General features: G+C 43.6%; 1 protein-coding gene across 6 annotated transcripts in view; it reads right to left on the minus strand.

Moving 5' to 3' along the window:
• yeats2 (YEATS domain containing 2) overlaps positions 1-20959 on the minus strand; it is a 217076-nt gene that overhangs the window by 34539 nt on the left and 161578 nt on the right. For all 6 annotated transcript variants that reach the window (XM_060906054.1, XM_060906053.1, XM_060906055.1 and 3 more), the window contains one exon: positions 1452-1528. In XM_060906054.1, coding sequence (XP_060762037.1) covers positions 1452-1528 — 77 coding nt within the window. The remainder of the gene's footprint in view (positions 1-1451; positions 1529-20959) is intronic.

Here is a 20959-nt window from a genome sequence, read left to right on the forward strand (position 1 = left end):
ATGTAAACAAAAACAGGTGGTTTGTTACAATCATCTCTCCACCATGTCCACTCGTCAGCTTGCCGAGGTCCGAGTGGCAGTCACTCACCTCATTGTGACGGTCCTGGTACGGCTCAAACCGGTTGGGCTCTATCCTGAGTTCTACATTCTCCCGCTCCTCCTCCTCCTCTTCCCCAACTAGCTCCTTTTCATCCCCATCATACGAGACATGCGCTGTGTCCGAAATCACTCGCTACTCGCTATACAGTGGATTTGCCATTTTGTAGTGCTGTCCGAGTGTATAGTGAGAATTATTACACCCTATACATACCCCTTTTCCACCAAATCAGTTCCAGGGCTGGTTCGGGGCCAGTGCTGGTGCTGGTTCACAACTCGTTCAACTTGCGAGCCAGCTGAGAACCAGTTTGCTTTTCCATAGCTCGCGGTGCTAAGGGAAGCCACGTCATTACATCGCTGTATACGTCAGTTACGTTGCTACGTTTGCATAAACCTTGGCGCGAATATCGAAGCAAAAACAACACGGAAGAAGCAGCAGCAGCAACAACAACAATAATAATAATGGACGACTTCGTGTTTGTACAGCTGCTGCTTCTCGTCGCTTAAAAATGGCGATCTTTCGTGGTCTTGTTATTGTTGACGTAAGCGGTTCTTTCCTCTGGCCCAGCAGAGAGTTGGTGCTAGCCTGGAACCGGTTTTTCTGACCCAGAGCCAGTTCTTTGTCAGTGGAAACAGAAAACCCGGTTCCAAACTAAGCACTGGCCCCGAACCAGCCCTGGAACTGCTTTGGTGGAAAAGGGGCAACAGGGGACTCCTAGGCAGCGGCAAAGAAGAAAGTACTCAGCCTTGATTTAAAAGAACTGAAAGACGCAGCAGACACAAAGTCCTCAGTTTTGATTAACGTAGGAAATATACGCAGTACAGTATGGATTGAGCACAAAAATACATGCGTGTATTTATTATTTTGAAAACCCGCCAGCCGACCGATCCGGCACGTTTTAATCGTGCGACAGTAACGATATAAATAACGGCGTGGCGGAGTAGTGTCCGAAAGTGCTTTTTCATTTCACCAACGAGCTCACTATATAGTCCTCTATACAGAATTCCCCTAGATAGTGAGTAGTGAATGAGTGAGTGGTTTCGGACACACCTCGTAGCTCACAGCTCATGAAAACACGTTCTGTCGGCACGGCTTCCGGGCAGGGGTTCCCCGATCTACGTCATTTCCGGTTCGGGCCATTCTTGGCATAAGGGAAGGGAAAGGAACTCCAGGCGCTGTTTTGTGACGGGAGGTTTAAATGTTTTGAGTTTTCTTCATCTCCACACTTTGCAGTCACGTCGAAAATTGAAAATTAGTGTTAAAATCTATAAAAATGACACCGAGGAGACCGGTTCGTGTCAGTATCACTTTAAATATAAATCATGAGGGAGTAAGAGGGACAGAAGCTACTCACTTTTCTCTCGGACAATCAAAGGAAATTTCTTCACTGCAGCCGTGAAAAGTTGCAACATGGTTTCAATATGTTCCGTACTGAGAGACAGACAGACAGAGAGAGAGAGAGAGAGAGAGACAGAGAGAGAGAGAGAGAGAGAGAGAGAGAGAGAGAGAGAATCATCATTAACAGTCTTGTTATGAGGCAATAGAAACAGCAGCAATCAAAAGCTTACTCCAACTACAATAGGTGTAACTGTAAATGCCGCTAGCCTGAGGGAACTGCTCTGGGGAATAGAGTCATTTATTTGTTGGGTTCTTTGTTACACAGGAATAATGGTGATGTATCCTGTGAGAAGACTTTATCCCTAATGCCAGCTTGATTTAAAAAACAAACAAACAAAAAAACCCAAAACTCTATACAAACTGCATTTACATCAGCAGCCTTAAGCAACACGTTTTGCAGAGAAACGTAAACAAATTCCTCGGAGCTCGAAAAGGTTGAAAATTGACTTTAAATATCAGGTGTTAAAAAGCAGGATGCATCGATACCATTTTCTAGACCGAGTACACGGCGCTCATCGATACAAATTCAGCCGCCAAACCGAACATCCTACTTAGTATTGAGGTTTTTCACCCACGTGACCAAGTCATGTGATGCATCGTTAGGCTGCCATTTTGGACGTCACGGCTCGAATCAGTTTGAATGCGAGGAAGGCGACAAACGAAAAACATAAAAGAAAAAGGAGCGAGATGCAGAAAACACCTTCACTATCCAGCGACGTAGGGCATTTACAGGGCGAGCAGAGGGAGAGGTATTTGCAAAAATTGAGGTTAGCAGGCTTGGAGAACGACGTTTACCTGCTTCCACCAGGATTGTTCACTGACGTACGGAAGTACACCAAGCCCTCGTCTTTACCTGACTTCGGCCCACATGATCTGTATACCTATGTCGTTAAAAACCCATCGCCATACACAGGTATTGATCTGAAAGCGTATAAGAGTTTGGATGCCTACAAATATTTTGTGTCAGGCTGGGTAACATGCCTACATCAGCGGGTTGTCCCTGGAGCCGGTGGTCGCCATCTTATTACAGCTAAGGTTTGTTCACATTTTCATTTACTTTCGGTCCTCAGGATAAACAAAATGTTATTAAATGTCATTGAAATAACTTCTTAGTCTGTTGAGACATGGCCCGTTATAAATTTGCTGTTACCAGGCAATGACCAAGAACTGTATTATTAGGGTTGGTGTCTGTGTTGTAGCAGTGTACTAGCAGCTAGCTGTTAGCACTAGCTAATGTCAACAACATAGTAGCTAGTATGTTACTGTAGCAATGTTTACGTTCAGTCATTTGGATGACTGTTAAAACCTTTCAGTCTCAAGTTTTTCCTTTACTGTATTTACTAGTTTACTGTAATTATGATCCGGCAGCTATTTACACCGGATCCAGTGTAAATAGCTGCCGGAGCGCGCTCCGGCTTGCTCCCCCTCAAATTAAGCAGTGCGCTCCGGCTTGCTCCCGGAGCACTCCTGGAGCAAGCCGGAGCGCGCTGCTTAATTTGAGGGGGAGCAAGCCGGAGCGCGCTCCGGAACCTCGGCCGGAGCACTCCGGGAGCAAGCCGGAGTGCGCTGCTTAATTTGAGGGGGAGCAAGCCGGAGCGCGCTCCGGCAGCTATTTACACTGGATCCGGTGTAAATAGCTGCCGGATCATAATTACAGTAAACTAGTAAATACAGTAAAGGAAAAACTTGAGACTGAAAGGTTTTAACAGTCATCCAAATGACTGAACGTAAACATTGCTACAGTAACATACTAGCTACTATGTTGTTGACATTAGCTAGCTTGACCTTCAAAATGGCGGACACCGGGGCGTCACGTGACCCTGTGACGTCAGGTGAAACACCTCAATTAAGCACTCGGACATAATGGCTCATTGAGCTCTGTTTAACCCCTTCAATGCAGAGTCACGTACGTCATGAAACCTTTTACCGCCGTGCCTTATGACGTACGCTACTCGTCATAAACACCTCCTTTTGTGTCCCTTACATGGCACATTACTTTTACTTCACAGTGGCACATATGAATTACAGTCAATGCCTAAAACATTCTTCCGTCATAAGGCACAGCGGTAAAAGATTTCATGACGTATGTGACTCGTCCAAGAGCATTGAAGGGGTTAATGGAGGATTTTGTGACATCTTTAACTGTGTGCGCGTCAATTTATCCATCATCATCAGGTTCCATCCTCGGTTTGAGGGTCGGATGTAAGGGTCCTCCAGTCGCTTCCGTTATGTGCCATCCGTACAGCCTCGACGTAGTTGAGACTGGTCCACATGATAATTGTTGTCCACACTGTCCTTGGTCTCCCTCTCCCCCACTTGCCAGTGATCTTCCCATCAAGTAGTGTGCAGTGTAAGGCATTGTGTCATATTGTGTGTCCAAAGTACCAGAGTTTCTTTACCTGTACGATTATCATCAGTCTTTTCAAAGTCCTTCCCACGCCATGTGGCGCCGATCTCCGTTTCCGTAGCCCTCGGCCTCTCACCTATTACATAGCTAGGGTTACAGTACAGGGCTGGTCCTCTGGTAACCGCGAGAGTTTGACTCCCCACTCTCATCTGTATTGCAGCGTGCCTTGCCAGATGGCAGTAGGCACCATTTTTATGATGGTCTTTGGTATGACCCGACCATGAATAAAACTCGCGATCTCCCGATCGAGCGCCGGACACGCTAACCACTGGGCCAAATCGCGGTCATGCCCATTCTGTTTCGTATTTCATTATTGGACACTTTATCCGTCCGGTGTATTCTTAGCATTCTCCAGTATGTCCACATTTCAAAGGCTGACGGGCATTTTTCCATCCTAGGTGTTATAGTCCATGTTTCCGCGTCGTACATCAACATTGACCATACATAAGACTGAAGTGTGCGTTTCCTTGCTGTTAATGGTATTTTATGAGCTGTCAGGATCTTATGCATTTTGGCAAAAGCTACCTTGGCAACTGCTATTCTTCCATGGTTTTCCCCAAAGCGTTTTATTGTATCGGGCCCGATACGCTTGCTCTGCCTGCCGATACGCTTAGTCGCTTTCGTTAAAATCCGATACGCTTAGATTTATACCGATACGTTAAATTTCCTACCCACAAGTAACTAGATACATAGGAGAGCAAATAACAGATCCATTTACATACTGATTGACATTTGTGTTAAGCAAGCGGTCTTTTTTCTAATGTTTGTGTTGATTCTGTCAAAGTAATATGTCCGCGTGGTATGATGTAAACAAACTGTAATCTGTTGGCTACGTCAAGATCACGTGTTCAAACCATCCAATAAAAATATCGAAAGAAAACGTCAGACATCCCGGAAGTTTCCGATTCATTATAAGCGATCTCATTGGCTGCCGATGTTGTCCCCCATCAGACGGACAAAGCCGACTGACTTTAATAAGCTAGGAGAAGACTCGCTGGACAAATTAATCCACATCAGCATGGATGACAGCGAGATGGACTATGAGAGCGTTGCCCAACATTGGGCCGAGCAAAAGCCAAGGAGAATTAATCTGCTTTAAACGAGTAGAAAACTGCATTCATTAGTTTGGGTTTGCAGAAAGATTATGTCCTTATAAACACTCTCACAAAGTGAAGTTGTCCAAATGTGTCAAATACAGCATCATTTCAAATAATCATCATAAGCATTTTTGGCAGTGTGATGTCACTGGGATCCATTTAACAAAAGGCGGCTCTGGATTATTCTTTTGTTAAAGGCTCACAGTGACATCACACTGCCAATTATGCTCATCGTTATTATTCCAAATTATGCTACATTTGACACTTAACAAATTCTCTTCATGAATGTGTTTATAAGTACGTAATCTTTCTGCAAACTTAAATGTATGAATTAAGTTTTCTTTCCCTTTAAATATGTTTTAATCTTAATCTAGTCCATTTAATAAAGTGCCAAAATTTAAGCTTTATAATATGCAGTTGCCTTACTTTTCTTTTCAGTGCATCTTAGTTCTACATATATTACGGTAATTGCATCAGAAACATTCTAAATCATTACAGTTATAGTAATACAGCAACTTATTTTAAGGTGGTAGGTCTTCGGTTCAGATCCCTTTGTGATCAACAGGAGGTCATGATGATCGATTCTCTTCATTGGATTGCATAAGATGGAGCAAACCACTGTTCATATTTTCATGCACATTTTTGTTACAATGCTACTTGATCATAGATAATTAAGGAATCCCCGTAGATTTTCAATCCATCATATACCTCAGTAATCTAGAACAAAACAGTTTAACTTGCATGTTGAACTTTAAGGTGAAATTTCAAATGTGTATACTGTACGTTAATACTATTTAGGTCAGAAATCATTGAAACACTGGTAAAATCTATCCTATAATCATGTATCTAAAACCTCTCGGAGACTCTGAAAATGCACCGAGAGCATCTATTTTCAAAAAATTTTACCCCCCTAGTTTCACTTTGCACTGTTGGCACTCAATTGTCTGTGTATTATCATGCCAGAATTTAGGGCTTTAATTTTTTTCTGAGGAAAACACTGTCTTCTATTGATTTCATCATCACATTTGCCATCGTCAGTCAATTTTTGCCCAAGGTAGACAAGGTCCTTAAAGGAGATGCGCAGAACCATGGCCTCACTTTTCGTTTATAAATGCCTTGAGACCTCAAGAATGGCTCAGGAATAGTTTTAAGCGTTAACTAGGGCTGTGCCGATAGACGATGCCATCGTCCATCGACGATGGTGGTCATCCATCACGATGGAGAGCCACCATCGTGATACCACGCCCCCTCCTGTCATAAACATGCATATACGGTATCATCTGGGCCTATTTAACCTAAAAAGTTAGTTTTTTGTTAGTTTAGTTAGTTTTGTTTAATATATAAATATATTATATAACATATATAAATACATAATTATATAAATCATTATAAAATAATATCCTATTACCGCTTGTTCACGTAGGCTATGGTGCAGGGACGTGCTAGTGAACATAACGTGGTTACACAAACAGACAGTATGCTACTAATAATAAATTTCGACTTCATTTTTTAGCCTACACTATACTTTTAATGTAAAATTTGTCATGTTGTTCAAACAAATAGCCACTATTAACGACTTCAGTCGGGAAATATTGCACCTTATCAAACGGCAGTGAAGCGCAGACGTCGGCAGAAGTCAAATAACTTTAATCTGGTAAATAGCCTACTTTCAGACACAAAATGGTCCACTCTAAGCCATAATGTCAAACCAAAGGGAAGAATGAAGGTGATTCTGATAAATGTAAAGACAGTAAAAAAAAAACAATATTAAATCATGATTTTAAAAGCTGGTGCAATAATTCAAACACTAATAAATTGGAAAAATTAGCGCGTTCAAGTGCGCACTAAAGGCCGAAACGCATCTTCAATTGATATGGTGTAAATAAACAATGAGTAATAGCTTAAGTGTAGTTTCTTCTCATAGTTTGAATCCTAGTCTTTCATTGTTAGAGCAGATTAATATCTTGCCGTGATCAGTGAGTGCTCGGGAGGTTCGTTTCCACCTGCGCTTTGCGCAGCTCATTTCTCCGAAGCCAGCTGTGCGCAAACGCAGTGTTGACTGCTCGGCAAACTCCAAACGCTCGGTCTGTACTGGCCCTCTGTTGCGCAAGCGAGTTGGTTATGGCCAGGTTCAAATTGTGCCCAAAACAACTTAACCACGGCCATTTTAATTGCCTGATGGCTGCGACAATATTCGCCCCGTTGTTATGCAGGCGATCTTTTTCTCCTCTATTTTCCATTCGGCAAGTGGCTCGCACAATGCGTTTTCTAAATGGTCCGCTGAATGTGTCTCTGGCATGAAACTCGTCTGCAGGCATTTGGACTGCATTGCCCACTCTCGGTCCACATAATGTACGGTAGCTGACATATAGGGCATCATGTTGCAGCTGGACCACAAATCCGTTATCAAGGCCAAATATTCCACATCACCTAGCGCTTTTTGTTTCCTTTACGTGCCAAAGCCTCGGATGAGTATCTAATACTTTTAATAATAATAATAATAATAATATATTGTGGTATTAAAATCCCCCCCCGCCCACGATATCATCGTCCATCACGATGTTTGCACTGTAAACATCGTCGATGCCAATTAAGGGGACATCGCACAGCCCTAGCGTTAACAATAAATCTAATACAGTAATTTTTAAGATTAAAGTGAAAACTACAAGAAAAGGAAACTAAGGAAACTTTTCTTGTAGAAAACTACAAGAAAAGGAAAGCAAGTTCAGTTGCACCAGTTCTCCTGGAGTGTTAGCCGAGGGTTGTTGCCAAAACCCGGGATGGGACATATTATCGCTCAGGCAGTGACCTCCCGGCGGTTGTTGCTAAAACCAGCGACATCCTGTCCCGGGGGTTTTAGTAGTTGCCTGAGCCGAGCAGTAATGGCGGAGTACTCCGTATGGAGAAAATGGAGAATGAGTGGAGCAGCCATCTGATTTCTATGCTGGAAATCGTCCTTACGTAGAAGAAGCGAAGGAATGGAGAACTGAACAAACAACTGAAAGTCAGATTGTTTCAAAACAAAATCGACCACAAGGTCGGCCTTCAAGAAGCGAGAACACAGATGGGTAAGACGTGACTCTCATTTGGATACAACACTCGTTGTTTACCTGCATTTAGATTAATACACGTAACTTGTATTGTGTGTTTAAGTTACCGGTATAAGATTATTTAATTTGCTTCAGAATGTGATCGTCTCAGTTCATCTGATTATTTAATTAGCCTTTTACGTTTTATCAGTGAAAATGCATGCATGTACATGTAATGTTGCATAAGTTATAACACCCATCCTGTTTTAATGAGAGTCAACCCACAATTAATGAAGTCAAATCAGTCTTAGTTGAGCAAGTCGGGAACGGGATTTCTTACTTTCACCATAAATTTTTATTTATATGACTTTGGTCTATAGCTGTAAAAGGCCTCGGCCTTAAAACCGGTTCCCGCTGTGACGTCACGCGCTCAGGGCTGGCTGGCTCGGCGGGGCGGCTCGAATACCAACTTTGCGGTCAATTTTAACTCTCAAAAATATATATTTTTATTCCCATTTATGCAGCATACAAAAGTCAAGGATGGGGATACTATCCACTCAGAAATGTATTTAAAAATAAAGGCTCTGCGTATCTCCCTTAATTTGTTCGATTACCATCTATTGTGACGTTAATTTTCGGTTTCTCAGTTCCTTTTGCCTATAACCATGGTTTGCGTTTTCTTGGCATTCGTCCTCATGTTGAAAAGTTTTCATTCCCTTTATCAACGATGGCTTGTAAATCTTCACTGTCTGCAAGCAGCATGGTGTCATCTGCATATCGCAGATTGCTTCTCTGTGTGCCTCCGATGTTCATGCCTTTGAAGTTTTGAATTTGCCTGAAAACGTACTCCGTGTATAGATTGAAAAGACAGGGCGAGAGTACGCAACCCTGTCAGACTCCTCTTTTGAGCTCAATTTTGTAAGACATACTCTGCTCAAGCTGGACGGTTGCTCTCGGTGTCCAACAGAGGCTAGCAATAAGTCCAAGGTCTTTACCATTCATTCCGATGTTATCCAGGCATTTGATCATTTTTTCGTGATCGACTCGGTCAAAAGCTTTTTCATAGTCTTTGAAACAGGCATACACATTTTTGTACCTTTCACAGAGTATCCGCATGTTTAAAATGCCTTCCCGAGTGCCTTTACCAGCTATGAACCCACTCTGCATCTCACGGAGCTCTTCTTCAATTTTCTCTCCGTTTCTCATGAGCATAATTCGCAAGATCACTTTTAGTAAGTGACTCATTAGGCTCAAAGTCCTGTATTCTGTGCAGGCTGTTGCCTTTGGCTTTTTAGGGAGTCGTATAAAGATTGACTCATTCATGTCAGATGGTACGAAGCCGGTCTTGTAGATCTTATTCACCAAGCTGTGAATGATCTTCACTCCTCTCTCATCCAGTGCCTTCAGCATTTCAGTAGATATCTGATCTCCACCCGGTCCTTTTCCAGTTTTTAGATCCTTGACGGCTCTCTCTACCTCACAAACAGAATATCTTCTCCTTCATCTCTACTTATTGCTGGTATGCTTCCTCGGTCGTCATCAAAGTTTAGTCATATATTCTTCCCATCTAGCTTTTATTTCATTCCCTTCAAAAAGCATTCGACCATCTTTGTCCTCAATACAGTTGGTTCCTCTTGGCTTCCTTGCTATTCCTGTCATTTCTTTTAAGTCAAGTTTATTTCTATAGCGCTTTTAACAATAGACATTGTCGCAAAGCAGCTTTACAGAATTTGAATGACCCCAAACATAAGCCAATTTCACCCCCGATCTATCCCCAACGATCAAGCCCGTGGCGATGGCGGTAAAGAAAAACTCCCTCAGACGACACGAGGAAGAAACCTCGAGAGGAACCAGACTCAAAAGGGAACCTATCCCCACCTGGGCGACAACAGACAACATTAAGTTTTAACATGAAGTCAGTTTCGTTGATGTTATAACTCTTCAACTGATGAAAACTTGAGTGCAAAACAGTTCATGACAACTGCAGTCCTAAAGTTAGCAAGTCAACTGTAGTCCTCGGCCATAAGAGCATTACTGCAAGTGTCCAGAGCATCCTCCAAGTGTGACTTTCGACTGTCCATATGGGGCCGTCCTCCACAGGAGCGATGTGACGAGACGCCGACCAGACGTAGGGCATCAGGATGGATCAGGCAGGTCCGAGGAGCAGAAGAGGTCGGCATCTTGATCTCAGGATTTTACTTTCCTGCGCAACTATCTGGATCGATGTATTGAATCCAGGCGCTCAATTTCTTCACATTGTTTATTCCACCAATCATCCTTCACTTTGGTTACAGGCCTGGTCAATTTCTTTTTGCAGTAGTTGGTACTTTGCTAGATCAGTTGACTTCGCTTTCTTACGCTCCTCCATCCTTTGAAGGATCTCGTCAATCATCCATACTTGCTTTGCCTCACGCTGCTTCTTTGGAAGTATTTCTTTTGCTGAGGTTACCAAACTCTCTTTCAAGGCATTCCATTGTTTTATAGCTGACTGTTCATTTTGTGGTGTATCCTGAATTGTCAGAATGTCATATTTATTGTGGATACTGATGTTGAATTTCTTCTTGTAATGATCCATTTTGAACATGTTCATGTCTAGTTGAGTTTCAATCTTCCTATATTTTTTTCGTTTCAGTCTGATCAACATTTTCATCACCACAGGGTTGTGATCAGACCCGATGTCAGCTCCAGGATAAGTTCGGACTTGTTTGATGGAATTTCGGAACCTTGCATTGACCAAAATGTAGTCAGTCAATCTGATTGCGGTATGAGTCACCAGGACTCCGCCATGTGTACAGCCTTCTTTTCGGTTATTCAAAGACTGCGTTAGCGACCATAAAACCAGATGCTATACAAAATTATATCGTTTTCTCTCCTCTTTCATTTCGGTCTCCTAACCCATATCGGCCTGTCACATGATATTCGTGGTGTTCTCCAATTTTTACATTCCGATCACCCATGTTGATTGTGATTTCTCCAGACTTTGTATAGCCCATCCCTTGATTAATGCTGTTGTAGAACTCTTCAATCTCCTTGTCACTGTGATCAGATGTTGGTGCACAGAGCTGTATGATGATGATGTTGAAGGGTGAGCCCATGAGTTTCACCATGATGATTCTATCAGAGACTGGCCAGAATCCAAGTAAAGATGAAGCAATGTGTTTCTTCATCATAATCCCCACTCCACGCTGATGTTCATCACCTCCTGAGTAAATCATCTCAAAATCTTCAGCTGCTGTTCTCCCATCACCGGTCCATCTTATTTCTGCGATCCCCAGGATGTCCCGATCAAGTGTTCTCATTTCCGCCATCAGATTTTGAAATTTCCCTGGTTTATATAATGTTCTAACATTCCATGTTCTGATTTTCAGCATCCTCCTTCTGGTTTTCAGTTGTCTGACATCAGATGGAGGTCTTCCTGAGACAGGGTTTGGCTTTACATTATCGTTTCTAGACCTCCTAGTCACCGGAGAAGAAGGGTTGCCTCCTCTGTTGTTATGAGACGTCTCTGCAGAAGGTCCAGAGTTTTCTTTATTGCCCTTTCTACATCTACGACTGGCTAACATTAACTATAGGAAGATACTTGGTAGGTTCCCAAAGTCCTTTCTAAGGTGACTGGCCACTTCGTCCTCATGCCAGAGTGTGCCCTAAGGCAGCTGGGCCATAGAAGGTTCACGCTGCACGCTACACGTTCACGTGAAGAACCGGACCCTGGGCCATTAAACTTCATGCTTGGATGTTCACGTGTTGCGTCTGTTCTACTTTGACCGAGTAACCAACAATATGGACTCTTCGGATGACGACGATTGCCTCATTCTGCTTTTACTGAGACAGAGGAAGAGAAAAAGGAACAGAATTTGGAGCCGAGAACACTTCCTTCTGAGAGAAACCCGTGGTGAATTTCACCGAACATTCTATAATCTGCTTGACAATCCCGATGAAGAACTATTTTTCAATTATACCATTCAATTATATTTTTTCTGAAGTTTTCCCCTGAAAGCATAGAGTTATCTCCCTAGACCCGTTCTGATTGGCTGGCGCGGCGGTGACCGCATGCATTGACTGGAATTTCCATCTTCACGCCTAGAAAAAAGTGTGCATGTTCATTTCACGCTTCACGCGTGAAGTGTGCAGCGTGCAACGTGAACGCCGTTATATGGCCCAGAGCAAGTCATGCTACGTTTGTCCACTTTTCTTTACACGCGTGTAGCGTGTAGTGTGCAGCATGCAGCGTGAACCTTCTATGGCCCAGCTGCCTAATGAGTCACATCACGCTGCTGTTGCACCTTCCAAACCATTGATCAAGCATTACACCTAGTTCCTCTGCCTTGTCCGCTGCTCCAGACTTTGTGCACTGGAAGGGATGGCATCCCCTAATAATGAATCTGAAATTGCGCCTCGCTTATTTAGCCCGACAGTCGAGTCGGTTACCGGGGTATGGCCGTTGTTGTGCACTAACAACTACTAGGAGCCATAGGTGAAACTTGAACTGTGAAGGACCAAGATGCCATACACTACACCTTACAGGCATACGCCTGGCATGACATACCAGTAGTAGAGGTGCTACTTCTCACAAAACCCCCAATACCCCCCCATAAATATAGCGTCCAATAAATACATCAATAATTCTTTCAATGTATTATTAAAAATGTATTTCAATATATAATTCATGATTTGACATTTAACAAAGGACAGATTGACAGATTTATTGAAGGATAAAATGAAGATTAGATTGAAGGATAGACTAAAGGACGGATTTGTCACGTGACCACTATGGAGTTTCATTCCCATCTTACCCAACTGTACATACACTACCGTTCAAAGGTTTGGGGTCACCCAGACAATTTTGTTTTCCATGAAAAGTCACACTTTTATTTACCACCATAAGTTGTGAAATGAATAGAAAATATAGTCAAGACATTTTTCTGGCCATTTTGAGCATTTAATCGACCCCACAAATGTGATGCTCCAGAAACTCAATCTGCTCAAAGGAAGGTCAGTTTTATAGCTTCTCTAAAGAGCTCAACTGTTTTCAGCTGTGCTAACATGATTGTACAAGGGTTTTCTAATCATCCATTAGCCTTCTGAGGCAATGAGCAAACACATTGTACCATTAGAACACTGGAGTGAGAGTTGCTGGAAATGGGCCTCTATACACCTATGGAGATATTGCACCAAAAACCAGACATTTGCAGCTAGAATAGTCATTTACCACATTAGCAATGTATAGAGTGGATTTCTGATTAGTTTAAAGCAGGGATGCCATGGTTACGGCCTGCGGGCCGGAAGTGGCCCGATTGGACATCACATCCGGCCTGTGGTTGATATGGGAGAGCCATTTTTTAATTAAAAAATGTAATAAAATAAACTTTCATCTAATGGTTTTTCCTTTAAAAAATTCAATCTGACGTTTTATTTTTATTCAATTTTCGTGGAATTATTTCAGTTTGTCTTTTGCTGCTGCAGCGCGTGCGCTGACCAGGATGTTAGCCTACGGACTAACATCCTGATGCAAATGGAACTGATTGAACTGCAGTGTTGCGCGCTGTTGAAGGATAAGTACACATCTGTTGCAATCGAATCATTCTACAAATACTTGCCGCCAGAGTACCCAGTTATGACGGCATTTGCAGGCAAAATATTGTGTATGCTCGGGACAACATATTTATGTGAGCAGGCCTTTTCTGTGATGAATATTAATAAATCGAAACTGCGTAATCGCCTGACACACGAACATCTCAATGACGTTATGAAAATAGCCACGGCCCAGAACCTGTCCCCCAATGTCGACAAGCTTGTGAAAGTTAAAAGGTGTCTAGCTTCGACAAGTAAAATGTAGCTGAAGTAGGTTTGTCTTCCCATTCATCATATTCCTGTGTGATATGATTGGGAGGGAATAAAATGGGTTGGATTTTACTGATGTATGCTGTACAGTAGGCTAATGCCATAGGCATGGGTTTGTGAAAATGTGGGTTGGAGTTGTATGACTGGCAAAGGAAACGTGCCATCTGTTGTTGAGCCAATGTAATGTGAGGTCATATCTGGCTTTTTTCAAGAACCTTACGTTTTTCTACTGAATATTAAGTCACTTTGCTTATTTTTTGGATTGCTTTGTTCTGGCACTTATTTCTGTGACTTGTTTAGGAGTGTTTGGCCTTGACTTTTTTAATTGGCCTAATTTTGGCCTAACAATGCTTTTATGTGTAAGCCTTCAATAAATATGATCAAAATAATTTACAGTTTACTCTCGTATTATTTGTAGAAAATGTGTTGGCATTGGCACCTAGTCTATTTTGTTGCATTTCTAATTTATAAATGTGGACTACTTGCATGGATATGTCCGTGTCACATTTTCAAAGGATAAATATCTCATTCATCATCTCATTATCTCTAGCCGCTTTATCCTTCTACAGGGTTGCAGGCAAGCTGGAGCCTATCCCAGCTGACTACGGGTGAAAGGCGGGGTACACCCTGGACAAGTCGCCAGGTCATCACAGGGCTGACACATAGACACAGACAACCATTCACACTCACATTCACACCTACGGTCAATTTAGAGTCACCAGTTAACCTAACCTGCATGTCTTTGGACTGTGGGGGAAACCGGAGCACCCGGAGGAAACCCACGCGGACACGGGGAGAACATGCAAACTCCACACAGAAAGGCCCTCGCTGGCCACGGGGCTCGAACCCAGGACCTTCTTGCTGTGAGGCGACAGCGCTAACCACTACACCACTGTGCCGCCAAAGGGTAAATATCTGCTATGTAATTGTATGTCTCATTGTGAGGCTATTGTGGTGCCAATACAATTCCTTTTTGATGTGTTGTTGGCATCATTTTAAAAACAATATATCCATGTGTTGAGTTACCTAAGGTGTAATTCGGCCCCCGAGGTCCCACTTAAAAAAAATCTGGCCCCCTAACTAATTTCACCCTGGCATCCCTGATTTAAAGTGATCTTCATTGAAAAGAACAGTGCTTTTCTTTCAAAAATAAGGACATTTCAAAGTGACCCCAAACTTTTGAACGGTAGTGTAAAAGTGAACACACCCAAGGAGACAGTAACAATATCATTGGTCTATGTCATGCATTGCATTCTATACCGGTAGGTTGGTGAATTCTGATAGGGTCGTTTCACCAAACTCTGTGAGCAGATGTTTGGTGAAACGACCAAGCAGACAGAGCAGTCCGAGCGCAGGGAGGGGCTATTTAAGAGACAGAGAGCACAGGTTTTTTTTTTTTTTTCCCCAACCTAGACAGCCTTCCAATTTCATAAAGCGGGTGAAATTTTGTTCTGTCTGAAATTTAGTCATTGTGATCTCACATTAAATATCAGGCCATTCTGTGGCTGGGAAGTTATTTAATTTGAGGGGATTCCTGAGCAAATAATGCGCATGAAATCGCTCACTTCGTGCAGTCAAGCAGACATAGGAAGTCCGTGTGCGCATGTTTACCTTCTTCTTCTTTTGGGTTTTACGGCAGCTGGCATCCAGGCGTTGTGTTACTGCCATCTACAGGTTTACCTTTGACCGTGCACTGACAGTTCCATCATTCTGTCGCTAAACGAACAGCTGATCACACCGAGGTGCTCGCTGACCGCCGATATTTATTAGTTTGGGCCTGCGTTTCCTTTCCTTCGCAACATGACGTCTTTCTCACTTTGTTACTGTAGTCAGTCATTCGCACACTCACATCCTCCATTTTTCTCTCCTGTTTCAAATTTGTATCCCATAATGCCTTGCGCAAACAGGGAAAGCCCACCATGTGATACATTACATATCTTGTATTAGGTCATGGTGAAGCAAGGTAAAAAAAAAAAATAGTGGAGAATTTAGGGCCATGTCAAATCAAATCAAATCAAGTTTATTTGTACAGCGCTTTTAACAATAAACATTGTCGCAAAGCAGCTTTACAGAATTTGAACGACTTAAAACATGAGCTAATTTTATCCCTAATCTATCCCCAATGAGCGAGCCTGTGGCGACGGTGGCAAGGAAAAACTCCCTCAGACGACATGAGGAAGAAACCTCGAGAGGAACCAGACTCAAAAGGGAACCCATCCTCATTTGGGCAACAACAGACAGCCTGACTATAATATTAACAGTTTTAACAGGTATAACCCTCAACTGTCCTCATGGGGCTGTCCTTCACAGGAGTGGGGCGATAAAACTCCGACCAGACACAGGGCACCAGGATGGATCAAGCAGGTCCGAGGGGCAGAAGAGGCCAGCATCTCAATCCCAGGATGTGGCCCTATCAATTCTTCTATTAAAAAAAAAACAAAACAAAACTAATTGGAAGTCTGTGATTGGAATTCAGTAGCTTTCGGTCCACTAAACAAAAATAATTGGGTGTCAGGGAAAGTTCTTTTTATGACCTTCACTTAAAATCTGAAAGGCAGTCTACCTTTGTGCACATGAACAGGGTCTATTTGAGAGAGTGGGGGAGGGGACATTGCAAAAATTGAATGAGAAATGAATAAATACTGCTCTTAAATCGAAGGATCACTCTGTTGACTAAAAACAGAAACTCAATAGCAGTCACGTGATCGGTGAACGAGAGACTCATACCCGAAAAGCCGATTCATGAATGAAGCTGAGGCTCAGTGGCGTGTATACGTGACTCAGAGGAGGGGGGGGGGGGCCCTCACTGAGACAACTCGTTACTCCTGAGTCATACACAAAATGAACGAGTCTTTCAGGAATGACATCACTACCCCACTCTGATAAGGTTACGGTTATTGTTAGCACCATGACAATGTACCACTAGAAAAAGGAACAAAAAGTTGAGCTCGTCCTTCTAATTACCAAAACGGTGGAGAACACCGTGAGCTACAGATTTTAGGAGTAATGTTAATTCACATAGCAACCGTTTTGTGCTCCTCTTCCATGTCCATCTGCTGCTTCATGTAGCGCATCAGCTATGCTGTTCTCCATTTGGTTTCTCCATTCTGGGATTGCAGGCTCACAGTTTGGAAACACCCTAATCTGCATATTAGATTGAAGGGTTGAAGGATTCCGTCTTTCAATCTAAACTTCACTTTATCCCTGAATAAATCTTTCACTATATTCATTAAACGTGTCAATAAATCATGAAGTATACTGATATACATTTTGTAACAACACACTGAAAGGTTTACCGATGTATTTAATTACTGATAGATAGATTGACAATTATAAGATGCGTCACAAAAAAAAAACCCTCCACACTATTTATGTTGGTTGCTGCATCAGGTTTTAGGCGTTAGGACATTTAAACACAATGTTTAATAGAGAGCAGAAGGGTGGTCAGCCTGAGAGTATAGAGCACTATCAGCAAGAGTGCTCATTAAAAATGATGACAACATTCACCATGACTTGCTACCAATGTGCAGACCCGAGCAAAAGTAGCACACGCGTCTTGGTGCTCTCTCCTTGCTGAAGTGCTCTCACATGTGACCCGCTTCTCTGCGCCGTACCTGCAAATACCTTCGTTTGTGCACAATTCATGGCACGCTTAATTTGATGCCCACACTCACTCATACTGGTTAGTTTTTTCTTTTTTATCAGACAGCTAGTTTTAGGTTTGTTTACCTGACGTGTTTCGATGTACGTAACTATCGTCTTCCTCAGAGTGTCACCGGATGTTGTTGGTGGCGCATCTTAGGCCCCGGTCACACCGCCCGAACTTTGCTGGAGCGTTGCTGGAGCGGTGAAAAAAATTCATCACCGCTCGTAACCGTTCACCACCGTTTAACAAAAGTTGGCCCCCGTTAAAGCAACGGCGTATACGCTCGGCCACCGCTGATGTTTCTCGAGGGGCCCTCCTACCGCTCCGAAAGTTTTGAGCTGCACAAAATATTGCGAGCGGTGAGGAGGGAGCAATTTTCCGCCCCGGCAAAGTTCACCCCCGCTCCACCAACGCCCAGTCAAAGTTTGGCACCGCTAGACGCAAGTTCGTGGACGCTTGGGTCCGCTAGGCCAACGCAGAAATCTTGAACGCTGGACCACCGCTGCTTCGCCAGCGTTGCCCGGGCGGCGATTAAACGTTGCACAAACTTCGGTGGAGCGGTTGTAAGCGTTTTACGAGCGGACACGGGGTTGCTGGAACGGTGTCGGGCGTTGAAGCAGCTATCCATGGCGGCGATGAAGTTTGGTTTGGCGTTGGTATAGAGGTGTCGGAGCGGGACCAGAATTTGGCTATAAATACGGGGAGAAATGGACCAGGAGCTCATTTGGAATCGAGCTGCCGTTGAGTTCAGACCTCATCTATATCGAATTTGCTCACAGTTACAGTAAAACTGTATCACCATGGATGCTGAGAGACTTGCTATGATTGGTGCTAAACCAACTTTATACCCCCGCCGAGCCAAAGCCCGCATGCGCAGAACGCCGCTAAATCAACGCTCGCTACCGCTCGCTAACGCTAAACCAACGCTAAAGCAACGCCGGCTTCAGCGATGCACCGCTAAGCCAACGCCCGTGTTTTCGATTTTTTTCCCCATTTTGTGCGCGGTGACAAGCGTTGTCGAAATTTGGCCCCCCCTCCCTACCGTTCAAGGAACGCTCCAGCAAAGTTCGGGCGGTGTGACCGGGGCCTTATCAGCTGATGTTTCCGAAGGCGTGACCTTCCTGTCTGGTTGGACAGGTCGGTCACGTCTTCCGCTGTCCGTTCGTCCCCTGCAAGATGGCACTCCAGGTATGGGAGAGCATGTATGCTCCGTCATCCCGGTTGATGGTCCTCGGGCTTCGCTTTCGGATCTCCGTGGCCTCCCTGATCCAGCGCTGATGTTTATCTTCTGTGCGGATGACTCTGGCCTTCCCCCAGTCCATAATGTGATTTTCTCTCTTGCAGTGGTCTGTTATGGCTGACTTGTAATTTTCCTGTTGTGCCTTTTCTTTTATTGTTCGGGTTTGTCTTGTCGCGGTCTCCTTTTCGCACTCTTTATGTTCATTTTTCCTTGTGGTGAAGCTCCTCCCTGTCTCCCCGATGTAGGTTTTATTGCATGATTGGCATGGAATCTCATATATGGTGTTGCATTTGTTTGCCGGATGTATTCTGTCTTTGGGATGAACCAGGATCTGACGGAGTGTTGTGTGTGGTTTGACAGGTGTGTTGATGTTGCGTTTCCTCATTACTCTTTGGATGCATTCCGTTATTCCTCTGATGTATGGCAATGTTACTACTCCCCTACTACTTGGGATTGCCAGAGTCGTCTGCACAGAAGATAACAAACATCAGCGCTGGATCAGGGAGGCCATGGAGATCTGAAAGCGAAGCCCGAGGACCATCAACCGGGATGACGGAGCATACATGCTCTCCCATACCTGGAGTGCCATCTTGCAGGGGACGAACGGACAGCAGAAGACGTGACCGACCTGTCAAACCAGACAGGAAGGTCACGCCTTTGGAAACATCAGCTGATAAGATGCGTCACCAACAACATCCAGTGACACTCTGAGGAAGACGATAGTTACGTACGTCGAAACATGTCAGGTAAACAAACTGAAAACTAGATGTCTGATAAAAAAAGAAAAAAAACTAACCATATCTAATATAAGACATAATGAACGTAATCGAGAGACTCACTCATACTGCTGGATGTGCTCAGGTTGGCCACTCTCTCGCTCTCGACTGAAGATGCTATTTTAATACCGTCAGATTTTTTTTGTTTTTGCTCAGGTTATAGGATTATAGAAAAGATGTGTGATGGCTCCTTTTGATATTTCGCCAACTTAAAACAAGAGTGCTCCGAGAGCACAATATCCCCCGCTGGCAACTATGCAATAACTCTGGTAAAATGCGACTGAATTGAACGAAATTGCTACATGCGTATTACCGACATACAACAAAGGATCCTGCCAGGTTTCATGGAATTCCTCCAAAAATTGAGAGTTGATTTCAGAAGGTGAGTACCCTTCCTGGGACGGACATCGCCATGACATAATCCCCCTTCGGGCCTTTCGGTCAGCAGGGGAATAATAAAAATTGTGAGGGAAGTTGATTTCAGAAAGCAAGCACACCTTGGTGAAATTGCCAAAGTACAAGTTTGTTAATAATCAAGGGCATAACTCTGGGAAAATCTGCCCAAATCAAACAAAAATTTCAATATGCGAATAACAAAAAGCCTTTTGCCAAGTTTGGTGAAATTCCTCCACAAATTGTAAGAGGAGCTGATTTCAGAAGAACGTACACCCTTATGAAATTGTCAAAGTTAATAATAATAATAATAATAATAATAATAAGTTCAACTTGTATAGCACCTTTCTAAAAACCCAAGGTCGCTTTACAATTAGACAGAAGAGAAAAAAAAAAAAAAAAGTCCACCAAATAGGGGTCAGGATGTCATTCCAGTGGTGCAACAGCCACAGTCCCACCAAAAGGCGCACGAAAACAAGTCCCACACCGCCAGCACAGCCGCCGTGACGCCACCAGCAACATCGTTCGAACACCATGCCATGGATCCACAAAGCGAGCACAGAAGCACCGCCATGCAGAGCGCTGGTACATCCCAAACCACCTGCACAGCCGTCGTGACGCCACCAAGCAACATCGCTCGGAACGTCACGCCAAGCACTAAAGCACAGAGCGCTGGACAACCACAATATTAAAATGAGCAACGAGCTCACTGCAGTCCACACCTGGGAGCGCAGGCATCACCCACGGCGAACCAAGGCCTGGAGGGAACCGACACCCAAAACTGGGTCCGGAGCTACACCACAACTGGCGGACAAAAACACTCAAATAAAACATCAAACTACACAAACACACAGAAAAAATAAAATAAAAATAAAAAAGAGAAAATAAAATAAAAACAAAACAAAAAACAAAACAAAACAACTAGATAGAACTCGACGCCAACGGCGTCAATGGGGATGCCTCCGCCCGGTAGACTACACGCCTTAAGTTGTGATTTGGGGATGGACATTTGACCTCACAGTAATCTTGACCTGG

The sequence above is a fragment of the Neoarius graeffei genome, chromosome 23, assembly GCF_027579695.1.
Source record: "Neoarius graeffei isolate fNeoGra1 chromosome 23, fNeoGra1.pri, whole genome shotgun sequence".
NCBI lineage: Eukaryota > Metazoa > Chordata > Actinopteri > Siluriformes > Ariidae > Neoarius > Neoarius graeffei.